Consider the following 20845-nt stretch of genomic DNA (forward strand, 5'->3'; position numbering starts at 1 on the left):
TCAATAATCATCCATTTCACTTGTGGAACTCGATGAGAAATTTATAGGCAGAGCGGGGTGTACTTCGAATGGCAGCCCTGCTTCTCTCCAAGCAGCATACCCTCCGATCATGTCTGTCGCAAGCAGCATCCCCACATCTTGCAAAGACCTTGCTGCCAAAGACGATGCATAACCGTCCTGACAAAACACAATGATTCGTAGATCATAACGATTGGCCAGCGTCAGGCGCTGATCGCTGCGAGGATCAAAACGCCACTCTAGAACGTTGCGTTCAACGATGATGGACCCCGTGATTCCGCCCTCTCTGCGACGCTCTGCTTCTGGGCGGATGTCAACCAGAACAACTGGCCACATGCTTGTCGGATCATGCAGCTCCCCGTAAGCTTGTTGGGGTGTAATTCGCTCCAGATGAGCGCGGGCGACGGAAACGAGTTGAGCGACGCTTGTCGAACCGGGCGGGGGAGTAAGTGGATCTATGGGACTGCGCGCTGCTTTGCGCACCACATCCCAGAGTGCTGCCTCGTCGGACGAGTTGCCGCCCAGGTCGCGCACAGCGCCCACCCAGAGACCTCGGCCGATAAAGAAAGTTTCCGTGATGCGTCCGAGAAATTTAGACCCGACGAGGACACCTGCGCGTTTCACGAAATCGTCAGAAGAGCCGCAGATAAGGAGAGGTCTTGGATCTTGCGGGGTGGCACTGGGAGAGCCAACAGCAAAGAGGAAGCCCCTTGTAAGAAGAGCGCGTTTGATGGAGGAACTGATAAGTTTCAAGAAGCGTTTATCGGCTGTATGTGAGAGTGTAAAAACCACGCCGACTTTACTGCCATCGATGGTCTCTGCTCTCTGGATGGCTCGGAGGGCGAGTGTTTCTGCGGTCAATTGCCGAACATATTCCAAGGTGCGGGGTTGCGGCCGTATTCCTGCCTCACTGGGTTCGTCTTCAATAGGCAGCGGTGACTCTGTGATAAATCGGCTTGGAATTACCTCCCCGTAACTTACAGTGGAGGAGCTAGAAGAGCTAGATTCCATTGCGACGCCGGTTATGAAATGTTTCCCCAGGATTATTCAAGCCCGAGGCTTGTATATGGGTCGCTTCTGGAAGTGGTCGTTGAGCGACAAAGCCGAAAAGTGCCGCTCATGCGCAGAACTCTCTGAATTCTGATAAAGTAAGACATACCGAAGGCTTTTGGCCGCCGCAAGAGTCTAACACCGTCAACGACTTACGTTCGGAATCTTTGCGCTAAGAGGTATTAGTACAACAGGATTAATCAGTGTAGTTGCATGCACGTACCAGAAATTGAGCACGAAACATCTGGACTCAAATGGAAACTGACACCTTCATGAAGACAGACGACTAGGATCAATTCAGTCATTGCCGCGATCGATTGAGATTGTAGCGGAGCTTGATTACATAGCTTGTGGGCATCGCTGCCGCAGCCACATGATCCCAAAATAGGAAATTATTATAACCTCTGTCTGCGGGCCTGAATTGAAGCGCTTATCTCGCGTTGCTCGACTCGCCGCAAGTAATAGCCAGTCTTTTCCTCGCCGCGTGGTAGACTAGTCACTTTACACTTGAAATATCAGATACAGGTATGTAGTAGAATGGGACAAGCTTGCGCGATTTGATAGAGATCAGTAGTTATTTTAGCATGGGCACTCGTGGATATAAAATGTACAGGCACAAGAAACGATATATACGATATTACAATCAGTATGATTCCTACTCGGAGGGACTAGGTCTGGATCTTCTGGAGACAATTCCAAAAGACCCAGCTGAATTCCAGACATGGCTCACCAACACACGTGCATCGCTAGATACTCAGCTGGAAGACTGGGAGAGCTTGGACGAGAGGGAGAGATCGTCGTCTGCCACCTACTCCATTTCCACAGTGCTGCCCTGGAATGACCTCCACATTCAGTGGGTCTACGAAATGAATCTCGACCACCTTGTATTCCTCATCAATAATGCACCAATGTACCGCCTCGACAACATGCCCCCTTACGATATATTCGTTGAGGCAATCTCCTTCGATTCATTCGGAAACAGCGCTTTGAACGAGCATACACCTGAGGAATACCGATATGTCTGGTCAACTCCACCTCCGCCGGTGGCCGATGCGACCTTGCGGGATTACAAGACTTCGGCGCAGTGTGCTTCGAGAGTGTCGAAACACTGCTGCTTGGCCCCAACTCCGAATTATCCTCCAGTCATTATGTTTGCATCCGACTCCTCGAGTTCCATGTCGGCTGCGTCATGTACGAACATAGTCAGTTTCTGCAGCAGTTGGACGCCATACCTGATCACTACGACATCCCTGATCCGGTGCTCGCCATTATGAGTAATTTGGTTCGGTGGGCATTTTGCAGGCTGTCATATGATGCCTCATTTCTCTATCGCGATCGATAGAATGACTCCGTTCGTCTCCGGTTTTTGGAAAGTCGTGAATGGGCCGATATGACGAAGAATCGCGAGCTCGAAATTGATGGTGACTCACCACCAGAGTTCTGGTGGCCTCAGGGTGATCTGTGTGCTTTGTTATGTACGCATCTCGACGATCAACGACACCTTCAAGCAGCGATCGTGGATATTTCCAGGCAGATCTTGGACAAGGGCTCTACCTCGCTCGAGCCTGTCTATTGTATTCTGTTCTCCGCTCTCCATTGTTCAATCTTCTGAATCACAATAAATCCGGAGGTAACCATCGCGCATTCTGTCGCTTTCCCATTCCTTCCTTCTTGCTACACGAAATCTCCGTCGACTCCCGGAATTACCGCGTTGTCACTTCTCTCCCAGATTGTCCGGTTCGAATGGAGGAATAATCTATTCATGGTAGCGCAGGCGCATGGCTTTGGCGAAGGAAATGACCTTCTCCTACTACCAGCAAACAACCGACTACGTGATCTCTCGCAGGAGTTGCTGATATGCATTGTCGAACAGATATCAGATGCCGGAGATCTAGCTGCGTTTGCTTTGTGTTCCAAGGAAGCCATGATGGCCGCCACGCCAATGCTGAAAGTACCGCGGGTTGCTGATCTTTCCTTGCTCTCCGTCGTGGATGTCGATGACCAGGATTGTAATTTATACAACCGTCGTGGATGTCGATGACCAGGATTGTAATTTATACAACGCATGCTTCGATGCCGTTGGAAATGCAAGGCATGGCGCAAAAACCAGAATTTCATTGAGTGTCACACCAAGTTCGCACGAATGCATTTCCCCCGTATTTGAAGATAATCGGTTCAGACGACTTATGTGTGTAGCTTATGACGTGTTTTGTGTGAAGGAAATTCAAGAGGAGTAGGTGGGGTATCACACGAAGTCATTCAGAGGGGAATGAAAAGTAGCGATGTTGAATCTCAATAACTGCTGGGCCAATCGATACAGTCAGAAGATAAAAAAGGTTGTTATGACAGCTAGAGCACAATATGTACATACGATCTGCAAAATCGATGTTCTCATCCAAGGTACAGCGTACACCCTGCAGTTTCTCATACCCTCTCACAATGTCCGCTGTCCTTGTTCTTGCTCTTCAACAAGGCCTCCAACCTTTGTTCAATACCTTCCAGCGGAGATTTCGGAACGCTAGCGCCGCCTTGAAGTACACTGTCAGGGTGACCGGACAAGGGACGTAGATGGAGGGCCAATGCCCCAAATAGTGTCGGACTCCTGACAAACATGTCTGCGCTTACGTCCCTCTGGCTCCAGCTTCGCGACACAATTTCATCCACTTTGTCATGGGCTGAATGTCTTGTTGTGAAGCCCGTCGTGGGCGTCAAGGCGCCAGAGTGCCTTCCAGGAGGGGGAGAGGGCCCTGCTGGGGTAGGAGTCGGAGAAGTAGCAGGCGGCCGAGCCTGCCGGATGGCCTTCTTCAGGCGGTTACTGTATGGAGAGGAGATCGAGGAAGAAGGGAACGGTAGAAGCGGTGGCTCTCTAGTGGTGTGCAGCTTGTTCATTTGTCTCGGTGGAGAGCTTCGGTCCGGTACTGATGAGGATGCGTGCTGGGAGGGAAATTGCAAGTTCAGCGTTGGAGTGACTCCAAAATCCGGCGGAATGGCACCGAAGAAGAGCCTAGACTCAAGTGGTGGGGACATGATCCGTGGAGGACTTGACGGAAGGACAGAGGAATCAACGCGCGACATCGCAGGCGGAGAAGCTGTAGTTGACGTGCGCGATATACCCGGGGTTGAGAACGGGCTGCTCTTGGCACTTCGTCGCGCTGGCAAAGTGGTATACGTATCAGTTTCTGCTTGTCGAGAGAGAGACGTTGCCCAAGGAGAGATCAAATTTGCATCAGAGTCGTCCTGCGCCGCGAAATGCTTGTGATGAGTGGCCGCATGGCGATTGGTGACCTGGCATTCCTGCTCTGCAAGCATCACGTCCATCTCAGGGTCCTCCTCGATAATTCTGAATCCTGTATGAAGCAAGGGCGACTCGTATACGACACTGTGCACCAGCGAATGACTCCTTTTGGGAGTGACAATAGACTGCGCAGCCATTGACCCCCCGGTCTCGTCAGTCGTGACGTCCGAAGTCTGTCTCTTGTGACCTTGTCTACGACTTAAGCGCTGCTTAGGTGGTCCAGGAACGACTCCGATGCCATCCGTAGACCCGGGTTCTTCAATGTCTTTTGCGGGTCGTCGTTGAGTACCATACTTCAAGCGCTCGAGGATTCCCCGCCTAATCGATGTGTGTCGCAGTGTGTCGTATGGCATGCTCTGGTCTTCGTCGGCCAAAGAGGCAGGAGACAGTAATGTAGTTGACGTCGTGGCTCCAGACCGTCCACGTTGAAGGACATTGTTCACCATAGACTGCTCGCATCTAAAAAATGCATCATCCTCTGCGGGAAGCGGCGAGGACAACGCATCCACTGGAGATCGAGGTACGTGTAAATATCGAGGTGATCGTATGGGGGTTGATGGTGTACGTCCTATCTCTCTCACAATCTCCGCCTGCGTAGACCGGAAGTAATGCGGAGAGAGATAGGCATTGGCATCAACTGACAGTGTATCTGACTGATGAGCTCGTGCCCTCATCGAACCTACGTCAGGAGTTGGAACATATTGAGGACCTGATTCGAAATACGAACCGCGAGCCGCGTGACGCCCCGCGCAGTGGCTATACCAACGCAGGAGGAGCGTTGTAGTAAAAGCCCCCGCAATCACGCCCAGCACTGCGAAGAGAGGCGCGAGGTAAGCGATGTTGAAAGATGACCCGTGTGAGGTGTTCAGACTCGCGCTCGCCGAGGAGGAGCTCGCCGGTGGTAGGGCTGTGATGTGGATGAAAGTTCCACTCTTAGAAGGGATGGCTGAGGACGTAACCATGGGGCGAACAGCAGTGATCATGGAATTGATCATGACGGACGTGTCACTTGAGGTTGTAGGGGCAATAAGTTGTGTGACTGCCAGAGGCACGCTGATTGTCTCTGCAGTGCTTGCGGTCCAAGCTGGATATGGCCACCAATAGTCATAACTAGACGTGGTCTCCGAAGCCTCAAGCTGCCTAGGGTAAACGCGCTGCTTGTCCATGGAGCAGGGACCCTCAGTATACGAAGTAAGTCTGGAGAGAAGATGTGGTGATAAAACCAATATAGAATTGATTGATATCTAGTTGCAATGCGGATAGGAGAACCTGCGAAGACGACTACGGCTGTTAATATTCGCTTCAAAAACAGATATTGCATGAAAAAAACAGCATTGCGTACAAAAAACTGCGATAACTTGAATATAGCGAAAGCGTCAAATTATATCCTGGACGGTATCATTCACTAAAAAGAACTCACCGTGCTGCACGGATCACCTGTCTCCTGGTTATGATCCCAAACCAACGTTATCACGCGGTCTCAATAAACGTGCGATGAAGCAGGATCGTGAGTCTTCCAGAGTTTAGTCGGGGTATTTGAGGCTGCGGGGAGCATTTCAATTCTGACGCAATGTCAGAGGCTGACAACATGTTCCTGAGGTAGAACATACATCTCCAGATTAGCATGCAGATAAGGACGACAGCTCGCCCTTTCGTTAAAACGCAGCAAGGCACTTTCATTGTCACTAGCATACTGGTAGTACCTGCTACATTGAAACGTTGAGCCTGATTGTCTCCGACTCGATTTCAGCGTGGGTGAGCATCATTACAATTAGAATCGGGTTGGAATAGAGAAAGTGCGTGGTCGTTAGGTAGCATGTTCCCGCAAACTCGAATAAAACTTCGGACTCGCCACGGTGATCCGCAACGTCAATGGTGTTATTTGTACGTATTGTCTAAAGGCCTCGTCCCTGAAGTTTCCTTTTACGTACCACTTCAAGCAAGCCCGACGCTGTTCAATATATCTCCTCGTCCTCCTGCTTCCCGAGGTCGGATTCACGAACATCTGGATGCTGGACTCTTTCCCTCGTATTCTGACATGGCGCCTTCATGAGCTCGCTGAACGGATGGACGGCGACCTGGTCGCTGTTGACTCCGCGTGGACATCACGTATCTCGGAGCCGTCGCGCTAAGCGAGTGTTTGGCATCGTCCTGACGCCGGGCTATCGCTCTGACTCTGACATTCGGAGTCCATAAATTTCTCCACGACTCGCTCTGAGCAATCAGTCCCTCTCCTCAAGTGTGCTATGCCCGCTTGGACCGTTGCCGGGCGCAGCAATAGTTCCTACTCTTCATCTCAGATTGTGTTAGCTCCTGCCGAGGATGCAGGGACCCTGCTTTCACTGTATAGCACTCACGATGGACCAAAGTATGTGTTCTCACAGTTTGAGCATGTCGCATGTGCTGATTGTCCGCCAGAAACATGTTTCTTGACTCTCTCGCCTTTCCCAGCTATGCTGCCGCTTGGTCAATAATTGCACTACTCCTTCAACTTGGTTTGCAGAGGCTTTTTGCCAAACTTGGTGCTACGCGATCGGCCCCCAGCCGTGAGGGCGCGAATGAGGCTGAAGTCGCCAGGGTGGGCATTGGGGCATCGTCGATAGTCTCACAACCCGGTGATCGACTCCGACTTGCCCTCAACATCGTCCGGTTCCTGGCTTGTTTAGCTTTGTTCGGCATGTCTGCATTCTCAGCATATTCAGCCAGCCGGAAAGAAGACCTTGTGACGTCTGGTCCTTGGTTGCATCTTGGACTATGTGGGACATATGTGAATCTCGCATATACATGGGTGTCATCATTCATACTGAGACACGATATCATAGGCATATGCATCAATCCTCGCCCTTGTGCCAGTACTCATGCGGTCCGCCCCTCCTCTCTTCGTCTCATGGCACCGCGCACTTGTCCTTCTGTCTGCATGGGTAACTTATATCTACCGCGACATCTGGCCTCTCGGAACGTCCACGTTGTCACCTCTTGACACTGCCGAAGGCGTGTTTCTCTGGGGAAAATTGACTTCGCTGACCATTGCGGCTGTTCTTGTTCCTCTTATTGCTCCACGGCGTTATGTTCCTCTTGATCCCAAGGTGCGCGCATCAGTAATACTTATTGTCACTGTACTGTATAGCATATTGCCTTTCATCAGAATCCTTCACCTCCTGCACCCGAACAGACCGCATCAATTTTGTCGCTTCTTCTGTATTCGTTCTTGGACAAAACAGTATTTGAAGCGTATCGCATGTCGCATTATCCTTTTGAACGCCTCCCGCCCCTCGCCGATCACGACAGCGCACTGAATCTCGTCAAGAACAGTTTCCCGGTTTGTCAAACCGTTTGAGATCGGTTTTTATTATTACCAATGACAAGCAATCATATGTAGGAGCTAGATCCATTACAGACGAAGAAGGATAGGCACATCTTTTGGGGACTACTTAAGGTCTTCCGTGAGTATCCTAGATGAGCGGTGCCCGAGTGTCCGCTAACCATGAGACCATCTTCACAAATCACAGGAACTGATATTACCGCTATGGTTATTGCGTTGTTGACGCAAGTAAATGTGGTTGTTATGTCGTGTGGAGTGAGGGGCTTACTGTTTTTCAGATGTTCTCACGATTTGCAGCTCCATTGGGGATCAAAAATTTACTCGCGTACGCTTTGTGCTCGTGTGGATGATATTTAAAGTGCCTTGACAATGTCTCATCCACGATAGTTATGTTGAATCCCGAGATCAAGACACCTTCGTTCGACCATGGGTTTGGATCCTATTTCTGCTCATTGGTCCAGCGCTGTTCGTCATTTTCGAATCGATGTACACTTTCCTTTGGGTGTGTAGTTCCTTGTGTCATTGATACATGTCCATACTAATGACCTACCAGACGCGCATGCTCGTACGCCTGGAAGCTGTTATCACGCAGCTGGTATTCGAACACGCGTTGCGGATGCGCGTGAAAGCAGACGTGTCGGATACACCTACCACAGTCACGACAACGCCTGATTCAGCTTCGGTCGCTGAGATTGATGGCGTCGGACTGACACCAACAGAGGGACAATCGACTTCTAGCACGCTCGCCGCTGACGCTGACTCCAAAATGGGTAAGCAAAAAGACAAGGACGATGCTCAACCTCGAACGAAGCAATCATCTTCCGAGCGCGACAAAGATGACAACGGCGGGGAGAAAAGCAAGAATGTGGCTGGGAGAATCAACAACCTCATCACTACTGACTTGGCTGCTCTTGCCCTCGGACAGGTTGCTTTGTATCTGGGTATGGTGTACTTCGTGTGCCTCTGATCTATTGCTGATACCCATCTATTTGTGAATCATAGTTGTTCGGATTCCTCTGGAGCTTGCACTGTGTGTATGGTTTTTGTACACAATTCTAGGTGTGAGGTATGTTGAAAATTCGTTGATATTTTTGACATATTGCTGATTTCACCTGCGATATAGTGCATTTGCAGGAATGGCTGTGATTGTCATCGCGTTCCCAGTTCCTGGTGCCGTCGCAAGTAAAATACGTAAAGTAGAGGCTGCAAAAATGCAAAAGGTACGGATTATTCTTGATCCAGATATTCGGAACACGCTGATAGTCGAGGTGTGCAGACCGATGCACGAGTACAGAGCGTCACTGAATGTGAATATGAGATCAGTCTTTTTGTAAACGATCATCTTTTGGTATTCACAATCGTTGCTAGCGTTGGGTGTTATCCGAATGATCAAACTTTTCGGGTGGGAACCACGGCTTACGCAGCAATTAACGGAGAAACGCGAGGCCGAATTGAAGCTAGTAAAGTGGGCACAGCTGTGGAATGTAATTAACAACGATTTGAAGTGAGCATACTTCAAAGTCAACACTTTTGGATATTGACTAAACATACACAGCTATACCATACCCTTATTGACTATGGTTGTTACCTTCGTGACTTATGTGAGTAGGGCCGAGTCTGCGGACAGTGATATCTTTTTAAATTCTTCTGCAGACAATTGTCATGAAGCAGAAGCTTTCGGGTAAGCTTGGTTACGTGTAGAATTGGAATGTCTAATAATACATGTTATATACAGCTTCAATTGTATTCTCGTCGATGACTGGTGAGCCGCCTGCCAATCTGTGCCTTGCTTTCTCTCATTTATGAGTCAGTGTTTGATATGTTTAGCAATCAGCTACGCATGATCTTCACCTTTGTTCCCGATGTCATGCGCAGTGAGTAGACTCGTACCATTTATGGATGCTCTGGTTGTTGATATAACTTTTCTAGCGAGAGTGGCGCTTGATCGTATCAATGAATTCATGCAGAAGGTAGGCATATAGCTCATTGTGCTTCAGCGGGGTTCACATGTAGACGTATAGACAGAACTCCTAGATCAATTCACAGAGAGGTCTTCAATCATGGCCGAACTTATTCAGTCCAATGCTGTCGAAGATAGCGAGTTCATCGGATTTCGAAACGCGTGGTTCACATGGACCGATGAAACGAATAACACATCTACTCCCGCAGCACCTCGGAGGAAATTCACCCTTCGTATCGAAGATGAGCTACGCTTTCAGCGTGGATCTATCAATATCATTGTCGGACCAACGGGATCCGGCAAGACATCACTGCTGATGGCACTGTTGGGTGAGTCAATAGTCCAGCTATGTGATATCGAACATCGACACCCGATTTTGTATGATACAGGTGAAATGCACTACATGCCTTCGGGTCCAGACTCACTCTACAATCTTCCTCGAGAACGTGGGGTCGCATTCGCCGCGCAGGAGTCATGGATACAGAATGAAACGATCCGGGTGAGTGAAATTCATGCAGAGTGAGACATTGCGTTGATTGGTATACAGGACAACATCTTGTTTGGTTCGCCTTACGATGAAGAGCGGCTCAATAAAGGTCTATTTCATTGGCTAGCTATAGGATGTCTCTGATAGCACAAGTAGTCCTCGATCAGTGTGGTTTGAAGCAGGACCTTGAATTATTTGAAGCTGGAGATCTTACAGAGGTCGGTGAAAAGGGGATTACATTAAGGCAGGTTGGTTGACTAGTCCTAGTCGAAGTTGGACTCACCGCTCGTAACTAGTGGTGGCCAGAAGGTGGAAGATTATTCTTGAGTCGCTTCATGTACTGATATTACAACCAGGCTCGTGTAACCCTCGCCCGCGCAGTATACTCGTCAGCAGAGATCCTCATTCTTGATGATGTGTGCCACCAGTCGCCATCTCTACATCACCCTCCATGCTGACTGTTTTTAGGTTTTAGCAGCTCTCGACGTCCACACAGCCCGATGGATTGTTGAAAAATGCTTCAAGGGCGATCTAATTCGAGGTCGGACCGTACTCCTCGTCGTAAGTCATGTTCCATACTACCTCAGGCGTCGTTTGTTCAGACAGTACTGCTACAGACGCACAATGTGGCCATGGCGAGTCCGATATCGGATTTCGTAGTCTCCGTTGCTGGAGGGCGGATATCTAGCCAAGGCACCCTATCTAGTGCTCTAGAAAAAGACAAAACGCTTGCCGCCGAACTTGCTAACGAAAATGAAATCATTGGGAAGGTAGAACAGAATATCAAGCAGACCGAAGAAGAATTAGCCAAGACTGCTGCGGGGAAGCTTATCGTGGAGGAAGAAATATCAGAAGGGCATGTCAGTTGGGCAGCCAGTGCGTCAGATATGACTTCGATTTTTTCCCTCGAACTCGAGTGCTAATGGCGCTGAAGTGAAATTGTACCTGGGCAGTCTAGGTGGTGAAGATCGAGTCTTGTTCTGGGTAACCTGTGCGGTTGCCCTCGCCATAACTGAGGTGACCGATGGTCTTCAAGTTTGGTTCCTTGGTTATTGGGCAAGGCAGTACGAAGAAAGGAACTCATCAGAAGTCAGTGTCCCGTTGTGAGTGAGACTTATAAGCAACCGATGGTGTCACAACTTATGATGACATCATCAGCTATGTATCTATCTACTCTGCCATCACTGTGGTATCGGCATTGGGCTTCTTCACATGGTCAACAGTATTCGTTCTCGGTACATTGCGAGCGTCGAGACAGATTCATAAGGAGTTGATCTCTTCTCTCTTTGGTACAACGTTAAGGTGATGTGGAGTGCGTCCTAATCGAGCTCGAATCTCATTGGGCAATTACAGGTGGCTTGACAGGACACCTACCTCCCGTGTTCTGACCAGATGTACCCAAGATATTGATGCCAGTACGTTCCAATGACCGCACACTGAGCGACTGATTATAAACGCAATTTCTAGTCGATGGGGTTCTCTCTAGATGCCTCAGTGCTCTATTGAACACATCAGCGACTATGTCTGTCAGGCTTGCTGCTGTGGTTATCTCATCTCCGGTCTTCGTTTTCCCGGGAATCATCATCGCCACGGTAGGTAGATGGATAGGTCAAATCTATATGAAAGCGCAACTCTCTGTCAAACGGGAACGGAGCAATGCACGTGCTCCAGTTTTGGGCCATTTCGGCGCCGCATTCGCAGGCCTTGGTAAACTGCTCCAATTCAAGCGTATCGAAAGCATCTTCTGATTCACTTCTAGTGTCCATTCGGGCCTATGGCGCACAGGATCACTTCAGGAAAGGATCCAGAACACGTATCGACAAGTATACACGGGCTTCCATCACGTTCTATAACCTGAATCGGTATGTTTGGCCCTCATGTTCAGGCCGCATCGCCGACTGGGAAATGTAGATGGATTGCTATTCGCATTGATATGCTTGCTGCGGTGTTCACTTCCACTCTTGCGGCATATCTAGTATACGGTGGATCGACCGCTTCCAAAACCGGTTTCGCCTTGAATATGGCAGGTCAGTGGATGAGACTATGATTCCATATACCTTCGTGCTCACCTACAATAGCCAGCTTTGGCGGTATGATATTATTCTGGATCAGAATCTACAACAGGTTCGAAGTTTATGGTACGCCATATCGCTCTGTGGTACCATTCACCATCTCATTGTTCATTTGGGATCATTCGAATAGGCAACAGGTAAGGTCGCCTAGCATAATGATTCGGAATACTTACCTCGCGTGCAGCCTTGAGCGTATCCAACAATACATAGAAATTGAGCAAGAGCCAAAGCCAACGGAAAGCGGCGCCCCACCCGCTTACTGGCCTGCGAGTGGCGATCTAAGAGTAGAGAATTTGTCTGCGCGCTACTCTTCAGTGAGCAATCCTCAGACAAAAGCATGGTGATCGACTCACAGAAATTGTCATAGGATGGTCCCCGAGTCCTGGAGGATGTATCTTTCGAGATAAAGTCTGGAGAACGCGTGGGAATCGGTGAGTGATGCGGAAAGACCCATCACCTGCTGCTTAACTCTACATTTCAGTTGGACGCACAGGAAGTGGGAAGGTACGCTGTCGAACACTTGACATCGTTCTAGATCTCAGCACGCTAATCATCTAATCCAGAGTTCCTTGACACTGGCCCTTCTGCGATGTATTGTCACCGAAGGCAAAGTATATTACGATGGGATCCCAACCGATAGCCTCAATTTGGACGCTCTCAGATCACATATCACCATCATTCCCCAAGTGGTGAGTATCCCCAGATTCATCTTGAAGACTGTATCTGATATGCTTTGCAGCCAGAACTCCTGAGTGGTACATTGCGTCAGAACTTAGATCCTTTCGAGCAATACGATGACATAGTGCTGAACGATGCTCTACGCTCCGCGGGTCTATTCGCGCTGCAAAGTGACACAGAAGAAGGCTGTATCAACCTGGACAGTCAAATCTCTAACGGAGGAGGTAATCTGTCCGTTGGCCAGAGACAGATTCTCGCATTGGCTAGAGCGATCGTACGGCAGAGCAAGCTGTTGATTCTGGACGAGGGTACGAATTCTCGCTTCTTATCACGCGTGCACGGCACTAACACGTTCACAATACATAGCAACGTCGGCTATTGGTGGGACTAGTTTGTCCTAGAATCATTCATCACACGACCTGATGCGTTGTTACAGATTATGCGACAGACGCCATCATCCAAGAATCTTTGCGGAAAGAGTTGAACAATGGCGTCACGCTTCTCACCGTAGCGCATCGTTTGCAGACAATCATGGACGCCGATAGAATTGTGAGTAGTTCAAGCAACAGCGGGTTTGCTCGTGTTATTGACTATGTTCGATCATGTTGCAGATGGTTCTTGACGCGGGTCGCATTGTAAGTCAATCTGCTTGATAGTCTTACACGCATACATTCTCAGACAATTTTTCAGGTTGAGTTTGGCAAGCCATATGAACTACTCCAAAAAGAGGCGGGCAGACTTCGTGCGCTCGTGGATGAGAGCGGCGACAAGGACAGGCTCTACGCCATGGCTTCCGAGTCCAGTTCTCCTGCAGTACTGTAGATGCCGCTGTGTCCGTCTGATATACCTAAATTAGCGCGATCACGTTGAATGATGATAACATGGACTTTCATCTGCGTATGTTGTTCGGGCAGCTTGGGTAATACGTTCGCTTGTTGATCTGGCCAATCTATGAAAACCATGTTTGGAGTTGAATTGTTCCCGAAAACCATCTCGAGGTGGTTCAGCTCATCCTAGTATCGCAGGTATATCAATATCAACCCCCTTGGAAACCGTATTGAATTGATCAATGTTACATCAAGCTCCTTGAACTTCTCTTGCATGTTCCCAATCTCCACGCATCTCCCCGCGTAGATCTTCGTAGAAGTCTCTTGTCATTCCTGCCTTCTCCCTATCCTCTACATTGAAGGGCCCCTTGACATCCCCTCTCCAGCACCTCTTCACCTCGTCTCTGAACGTGCTTACCGGGTCAACGCCTTGCTTTCCGCAAATCCACATGAACCATCGATGTCCTGTTGTGACATGGGTCACCTCGTCCTGGTGGACGATGTCCAGTACCTTCACACTCTCATCATCGCCTGCGCGACGAAATCGCTCGATCGTCCCCGGGTTCACGTCTAGACCGCGTGCCTCGTGCACAAGATGGATTATGACGAGTCGGGCGCGCAACGATCCGAAGGTGACGCGCGCCGATTCCCATAGGGACGCGTGAACAGGCAGTGAGCCGTATGGTGTGCTCGGAGAGAGAGCAGCAAGGCGCGCGGTAAGGAGCGAAAAATGTTTGGATTCGTCGAGGGCCATCTTGGCAAAGTCGTAGAAGAAGGCAGGCGGTAGATCTGGGTATTCGGGCCCATAGCGGGCAATTATATCCCACCTACAATCACGATCTGAAGTCTAACAAATAGTCGTGAGGACAAAAGTGTGGCATGACTTACGCGAGATCGATTCTGTTTCACGAATGAGGATGGTCAGTGGCAAGACCACTCGTGTGAAAATTGCCATACTTACGCCCATTGCTCTATGTTCGCTAGTGCATGCAACATGACCGCCCTATTCTTTCTCTTCGCTACCTTTGCTGGCTCAACCGTATTTCGTACGAAAGCTTCTTGTCGCGGAGGGACGTCAGGAGGTCTGGGTACGTTTGCTGAGCGATGCCCAATCGACTTCAGTTGTCCGGTCTGAAATAGATGCACTGCGTGTCTAGTTCGCTGGACCTAGCCCAGAGTGGAATATGAGTGGGTATGTGCGCGAATAAATACCTGGATATGGATCAACTGCTTGCCTTCAAGGTAGGATCTGCGGTGTTCAATATAAGTACTGCCCATTGTATCAGCGTTGTAGGCTCTTCAGGCGGCACAACGTCTTGTGTCAAAGCTTCTGACGTTGCAGACTCGTTTGAGGAAATTGACAGCTTCGAAATATCAGGCAGAGGCGGAGGATCGGCAAATGCTGCAGGAATTTGATGAACTACGATCGCTGCAAAATTAATACGAACACATACCTTCTGAGACAGGCCTGAGTTCGACAAGCCGCCATTCTGTACCATCCTCAGGTGTATCCACCCATACAGCCTCAACACCAGCGTCATCCGTCCGAACTTCGACTGCATATGTGCACGCCTTCAATCCGGCCTCACTATTTCCCGTTTGGAGATCAAAGTCATATCTGGCACCTTGGAAATTTAATCAAGGGGTAACGATATACGCAAACATGAGACTGAAATACCGATGCCACGGACAGACAGCCACTACGCCCGTATCGTACTCTTCGATTTCCGCGTGCGACAGATCGGCGCCGAGGTGTGGACAGTTGGCTTCCATCGCATATAATTGACCGTAGTCAACCGTAGCCTGTATATTCTTCCGAGGTGACCCATGCTGGTCGTCCTTTGCTTGACTAGGAGAAAGTCGAAACAGAATTATTGAATGGTAACGACCTTCCTGAGACCGAAGAGTGAGAAAGAATCGTGTATGCGACTTCAATTTTTCAACAGGGGAAATTCTGAGAATATTCAGACTATAAGCATGAGTTCCGATGCTCAACAAAATCAGCTCGGGATGCGCACAGGAGATTGACGACCATGATGGTAGCCGAATTGAGGTGACCCAATAAGCAGATGGACAATTTGCGATGTTTGGGAGCATATCTAATCAGATATACCGATCAATCCGTGCTGTTCCTCGATTGAAAGTCAATGCTCACCAACATAACCAAAATCGTACCGCATGTACCTGTCTTCTCAACCGATGCTGCGCACAAGCTTTCTGGATAGTGGACTAGAAGATGTTCTCTTGCTCACATTTAACGCCTGTATTCTGGCTATCATCATGAAGAACGCTCCATCGTCGAGAGAAGCGTCTCCTGCACGATGATATAATTGTGACTGGATCAGACGGAGAGGTATAGCAGCAATTTAGACTCTTTCATAATCAGGAATGTAGTGAGCTGGATTTTTTAATCTCTCGTACCGTAGAACACAGGTCTTTGACTCCATGGGTCTATCGGGATTGACGATCTACTACAGGTTCGTGACGGCCCTGCCACTGCCATTCCCTTTGCGTTACAATTTCATGTGTTGCAATGTTCACCATTCAGGATCTTATAGACCACCTGTCTAGCGGTGTATAATTTGAGCAATACGCTAAAGGTCTATTATGTGCTCTGCTTCGCTTACTGGACAGTGATACACGGGCAAACTACCATTTTCGACTATGCAGTATGTCCATTCCCCGGCGTGGTTGAACTTGCATTGACGTCACGCTCATTTCGACTTATCATAGATCACACCCGTTCAAATATATACTAATCAGTTCAATATGATACAAGCTATGTCTTCCTCGGACCTCTCGTGGATGTTATGGACTAGGACGTTACTCCTCTGCGCGCAGCCCTCGTTACCGTGGTTACGGCAGTTATCGTCGTCGTCGTCGTTGTGCGCGTCGTGACAACATCATCTTTGCCTTCTGATACTACGATGGTCTCCGTGATCATGGGTGGCATTACACTCCTTGTAACCTTCTCCTGTTGGTCTTCCATAGATGCACAGCGGACAGACTTCCACAGCTGACATGGTTCCCCGGGTTTCGCTCGCATCAGCTGCACCTGTATGCAAAATTGTCAACGGTTCTGCACTCATTCGAGATAGCTATGAGCTTACTTTGGTGCCAGGAGTAGCGCTCCCCCAGTCAGCAAGATCAAGGGTGAAATCTGTACCAGGCCACGAAATCCTACACACAATCAGCTCGAGATTGGTGGAGAAGTTGAAAAACGAGGACACACTGCAGCGATCCTTCCCTGTCTACTTTCACGTCCCAACTGGTGGGAAATGGGTTGGCAATCACCGGGGCATTGTCACAGAGGTTCTCGACGGTCAGATACGACCCGCATAATGAGGGACGCGCGCTGCGAATGGCATATCCTTGTCCGCTTGGAATAAATTCCCACTGCAGCGGGACATATCGTTAACGTCAAGCACTCGCAAGAAAATCAGCACCCACTTGCTGATTCTGGCCCATATGCGCAGGGAAGCCAATGATCGTTTTTTGATCAGCACCGGATAGATCAAGCGCGGTCCCACTCCTGGAGTTCAATAGAACATATGTGCCGGGAAGCCACCCATGGGTGCGCTCGTCTGATGTTCTCTCTGTGTGCAATTCTTCTTGGTTCACGAGACTAGTGCTCAGTGCCGCGTCTGCATGTTCCAGATTAAAGCTGTCTCGATGTGTTTCGGTTGGCGATGCCATGACTTGTGCTTCAGGAGTCTTGATACCCTCCACTATAGACAGCGGCCGAGGAGTGGTTGGAACGCTCTTCACTTTGTCAGGAGCTACATGCTTGTAAGTGCCAGCGCTTGCAGATATTTAAATAAATTACAACTAACCCTGGCTTCCAAGCACGTCAACAGTCAGCTCGTAACCTACTGTCCTGTCCTTCCCTGGACTCAGTTCTTCGCATTGCGATACCACCCGCGGTGTCTCCGCTCCAGGCATATATGGGGACGATGATAATGTCGATGACCTGCTTACTTGCGAGGCCTTACGGCGCGGCGAGCTTGATGCACTCTGGTTGTTACCCATTGTATGCGAAGCGGGGGGGGACTGTGTTGATGAGACGGCGTATTGGATAGCAAGTTGAATAGGCTGTTGGTCTTTGACGCGATGGGGTCGCTTTCTTATGTGAGAAAGGAAGAGCGTGGATAGCATGTCGCGAATTTATGAAGAATCACGCGCCCACTTGGCTATGGCGCACTTGTCGCTTTTGTGCCCGCCATTGCATGCTTGCAATGAGGCGACAGACCCTCCCGCTGTCTGTTTACTCCAACAGCATGTACTCAGACTCCCAACATGCCCCCGACACATGTTCCATGTGCATGCATCTGTGCATGGTCATGTCGTTCTGACGACAGTGCTCCGAGCGCAATGCTAGTGCCACGCAGTGAACGGCTGTGATTTGTGTATTCCTCACGGATCATGCAGACGCACCTACAAGATCGAGGAGGTGTTACGTTCGGCGAGGCCCACTCCAGAGACATGATCAGAAGACACGACAGCAGAGCCGCAACGATAACGCGGATCATGATCAGCATCATCCCCGAGCCTGTACAACGAGGCAGATTGCTGTGTAAGAGTAGATCTTCTGTGAGTATTCGCATCAAACAAGTTTAGATGATAGAAATTGGGGGGGCACCCACTGGCAGCCAGCGTAGTAAGTACTAGTAGAGGCGCTTGAGCTTGTCCGGAAGTATGTACGATAAAATGCTGCTATATCCTTCGCTATGTGTAACTCGTGCAATGCTATGCATGCATATACTGACTCTTTGCATGGGGCACTGCCTTCACGGGGAATCAAAAGAACGGGGGGGGGAAACAAGATACGGTGGTCTCCGGTGCGCACGCACTGCCAAGGGCGGCCAATGCTGTACTTCCCTGTGTACTTCCAAGTCGAAGATCCACTGGGAGCTGTACCACACTCAAGTCTTGGACATACTGGACAATTCACTATCTTAAGCTTGTTAACGTTGTGGCAGAAGTCAGGGTTGAGGCCTTGAGGATCTGAATTCATTGGCAGCTCGACAGCCGAACTTGGTGGCCACGGGGATCGTCCGGCAGGACGGCGTGAAGCGTGAATCACATGTGTGGTTAAATGTGACCACGCCTGCTGAGCTACACTGTCCAAGATTGAAATGGAACGATTGAACGGCTTGGCCAGGCAACATTGCATATGGTATGCAGGCATGAGTGTGTAGAGGTAGGAGTCGAACAATGCAATGTCGTATACATATAATTTCCGTATCTGGCGGCGATGAGGTAGGATCATCTAGTAAGTAGGTCTTGCGAGGCAAATTTAAAAATAGCTTATTATTCAGTCCGAGCGCTTGGAACGGAATGGACTTGCTTGTCGGCAGTCAGCAATGCTTGCGAACAGTTAGGCTCGGAATCTCTCCATCTCGACGTCTGTGTTGCCTATCGACGTGCTCGACCCAGCGGACCGAGTAGAACATCCGGCGGCTACAGGAGCATCTCTCGCTCTGCGGTTCTTGTTCATTGACCACCACTCAGCGAGACTGGTCGGAGTCCCATCTCGTTCACATTCACCGCATACTTGCACTCGTCTTTCCTATTTCTTGCATACACCAGCTCAGATCTATGTCGCAGAGCCTCCAATCTATCCGGGACCCACCCGACGCCCAGCGCGTGGCTCACCAAGCGGCGTTTGATTCAATCAATCACCCAGTCTCCTCCGGAGGTGAAAAGCACCGGAATTCTCCCCTCTCAGGTCAGTACACCCGCCCTCAATCCTCACGCCCCTCTGACTTTGTCTTAGACGGCCAGAACGCCTGGGCGTTCTCCCACCCGGACGCCCATCTCGCTCACTCCACCACTACCCCCTCGACCCAGCAACACACGCCCATGTTCGCACCTCCCCCAATGTTTTATGACCCTGGTGACGTGGCCGTGCAGCAGTCAGCAGATTATCAGCAGTGGGTGGAGAACTACAATCAACAGGGAGCGCAGTATGCCTATCCTCAGGGAGCCCATCCCGGTAACGTCCCCCATTTCGTCTATCAGCAACAGCAGCAACAGCAGCAGCAGCAGACATCGTCTCAGCCACAACCCCAACAGATGCAGGATGTATCTGTCGGTATCATGGAGGCTCAACCGAATCAATTCGGCTATGATACGACTACCTATTCATCTACCGCACAGGTTTCGTACGACCAGCCGTTCATGCAGAGGGCCGCCGTCGATCGCCCACAGCGCGCGATGCCGAGACAGCATCGGCGTCCCACTGCATCAACTGGAGCGACCGTCCAATATCAATCCGCGCAGCAGCAGATGACCCAGCATCTGAGCGTTCCGGCCATCGATACTAGCTTTCAGCAGTATCAAACTTTTCAGCAGCCCGAGCAGGCAAACGAGAGCTTCACGTACGCTGCCGAGCAGGTCCAGTCGGCCCCCGCTGAGCAGCTGCCGCACCAGGAGTACAGCTGGAAGGCATATGAGTTCCCGGAGACCGCTTCGGGGGCTCCTTCGACGACAGCATTTACGCCGCCTGCGCGGTTCTCGACATCTCCAGCTCTGTCGCCGTTTACGGACGAGGGTCAACCATCCTATTTGACCTCGAATCGCCCAGGATCAGCAGGCACATCGCTGCCCGCGGCTCCTGCATCGCGCTCGTCTCCTAGCCAGCCTCAGGGTGCAGGCAAACGGATGCAAGATAAGCGGACAGGGGCGGGCTCGCAGAGCAAAAAACGCGTCCGCACGAGTGGTCAAGAAAGCGAGCAGAGTGACGACGAAGGCTTTCCGCCTATGTCTATAACTATGCCGCCGTCGTCGGGCCATGATCATTTTGCAACACGACTGTACGTCCTGATCTCTTTTTTCCAGCTTGCGAACACTGATTTGGAATGCTGACTATGCGTCTTTTCTTTCTCCCCCCACATATTCGGGTGTTCGCTTGACGTCCGCTGTCTGCGTCCAAAAACTCCATCTCCGGGTCTTGGTTTCGCCGTGTGTCTATGACCGGCTTGCCCTTGCACCGGACGTGACCTGGGAATTTGACGCCCTACAATCGCAATCGGTGGACCACTATTGCCACGAGCCAGACCAGGTGCATGCAGGCATTGCAAGAAACTCAAGGCACGTATGCTGATACGCTCACTCGAAAGAGCGCTAATGCTCGT

General features: G+C 50.1%; 6 protein-coding genes across 6 annotated transcripts; 3 read left to right on the forward strand and 3 right to left on the reverse strand.

Moving 5' to 3' along the window:
- On the reverse strand, positions 1 to 1029 carry FIBRA_00871 (uncharacterized protein; the record flags this gene model as incomplete). The annotated part of the gene is made up of 1 exon (XM_012322757.1): positions 1 to 1029. The coding sequence occupies one exon, from the start codon at positions 1027 to 1029 to the stop codon at positions 1 to 3; it is 1029 nt and encodes a 342-aa protein (XP_012178147.1).
- Positions 1030 to 1652: 623 nt separating this feature from the next.
- On the forward strand, positions 1653 to 2680 carry FIBRA_00872 (uncharacterized protein; the record flags this gene model as incomplete). Its single annotated transcript, XM_012322758.1, has 3 exons — positions 1653 to 2152; positions 2212 to 2350; positions 2411 to 2680. The coding sequence occupies 3 exons, from the start codon at positions 1653 to 1655 to the stop codon at positions 2678 to 2680; spliced, it is 909 nt and encodes a 302-aa protein (XP_012178148.1).
- An 812-nt stretch (positions 2681 to 3492) lies between these two features.
- On the reverse strand, positions 3493 to 5529 carry FIBRA_00873 (uncharacterized protein; the record flags this gene model as incomplete). Its single annotated transcript, XM_012322759.1, has 1 exon — positions 3493 to 5529. The coding sequence occupies one exon, from the start codon at positions 5527 to 5529 to the stop codon at positions 3493 to 3495; it is 2037 nt and encodes a 678-aa protein (XP_012178149.1).
- Positions 5530 to 6609: 1080 nt separating this feature from the next.
- Positions 6610 to 13704, forward strand: FIBRA_00874 (uncharacterized protein; the record flags this gene model as incomplete). The annotated part of the gene is made up of 43 exons (XM_012322760.1): positions 6610 to 6731; positions 6782 to 7130; positions 7186 to 7449; positions 7509 to 7682; positions 7743 to 7806; positions 7873 to 7913; positions 7964 to 8010; positions 8073 to 8187; positions 8239 to 8626; positions 8688 to 8751; positions 8809 to 8905; positions 8962 to 8992; positions 9054 to 9189; positions 9241 to 9286; positions 9339 to 9366; positions 9421 to 9447; positions 9497 to 9559; positions 9615 to 9655; positions 9707 to 9974; positions 10035 to 10144; positions 10193 to 10241; positions 10289 to 10350; positions 10400 to 10441; positions 10489 to 10548; positions 10601 to 10693; positions 10750 to 11008; positions 11067 to 11235; positions 11291 to 11434; positions 11486 to 11547; positions 11600 to 11839; positions 11892 to 11994; positions 12044 to 12159; positions 12211 to 12270; positions 12335 to 12341; positions 12389 to 12518; positions 12572 to 12635; positions 12686 to 12708; positions 12768 to 12893; positions 12944 to 13190; positions 13249 to 13263; positions 13319 to 13431; positions 13494 to 13517; positions 13573 to 13704. 43 exons carry the CDS (start codon positions 6610 to 6612, stop codon positions 13702 to 13704), a joined length of 4815 nt encoding a protein of 1604 aa, XP_012178150.1.
- A 255-nt stretch (positions 13705 to 13959) lies between these two features.
- FIBRA_00875 (uncharacterized protein) lies at positions 13960 to 17864 on the reverse strand (the record flags this gene model as incomplete). The annotated part of the gene is made up of 11 exons (XM_012322761.1): positions 13960 to 14536; positions 14598 to 14609; positions 14671 to 14876; positions 14981 to 15111; positions 15164 to 15334; positions 15401 to 15602; positions 16561 to 16764; positions 16820 to 16889; positions 16942 to 17105; positions 17160 to 17488; positions 17543 to 17864. The coding sequence occupies 11 exons, from the start codon at positions 17862 to 17864 to the stop codon at positions 13960 to 13962; spliced, it is 2388 nt and encodes a 795-aa protein (XP_012178151.1).
- A 1443-nt stretch (positions 17865 to 19307) lies between these two features.
- On the forward strand, positions 19308 to 20576 carry FIBRA_00876 (uncharacterized protein; the record flags this gene model as incomplete). Its single annotated transcript, XM_012322762.1, has 2 exons — positions 19308 to 19437; positions 19486 to 20576. The coding sequence occupies 2 exons, from the start codon at positions 19308 to 19310 to the stop codon at positions 20574 to 20576; spliced, it is 1221 nt and encodes a 406-aa protein (XP_012178152.1).
- Between the last annotated feature and the right edge of the window lie 269 nt (positions 20577 to 20845).

This window comes from Fibroporia radiculosa (genome assembly GCF_000313525.1).
Source record: "Fibroporia radiculosa TFFH 294 genomic supercontigs, scaffold397, whole genome shotgun sequence".
NCBI lineage: Eukaryota > Fungi > Basidiomycota > Agaricomycetes > Polyporales > Fibroporiaceae > Fibroporia > Fibroporia radiculosa.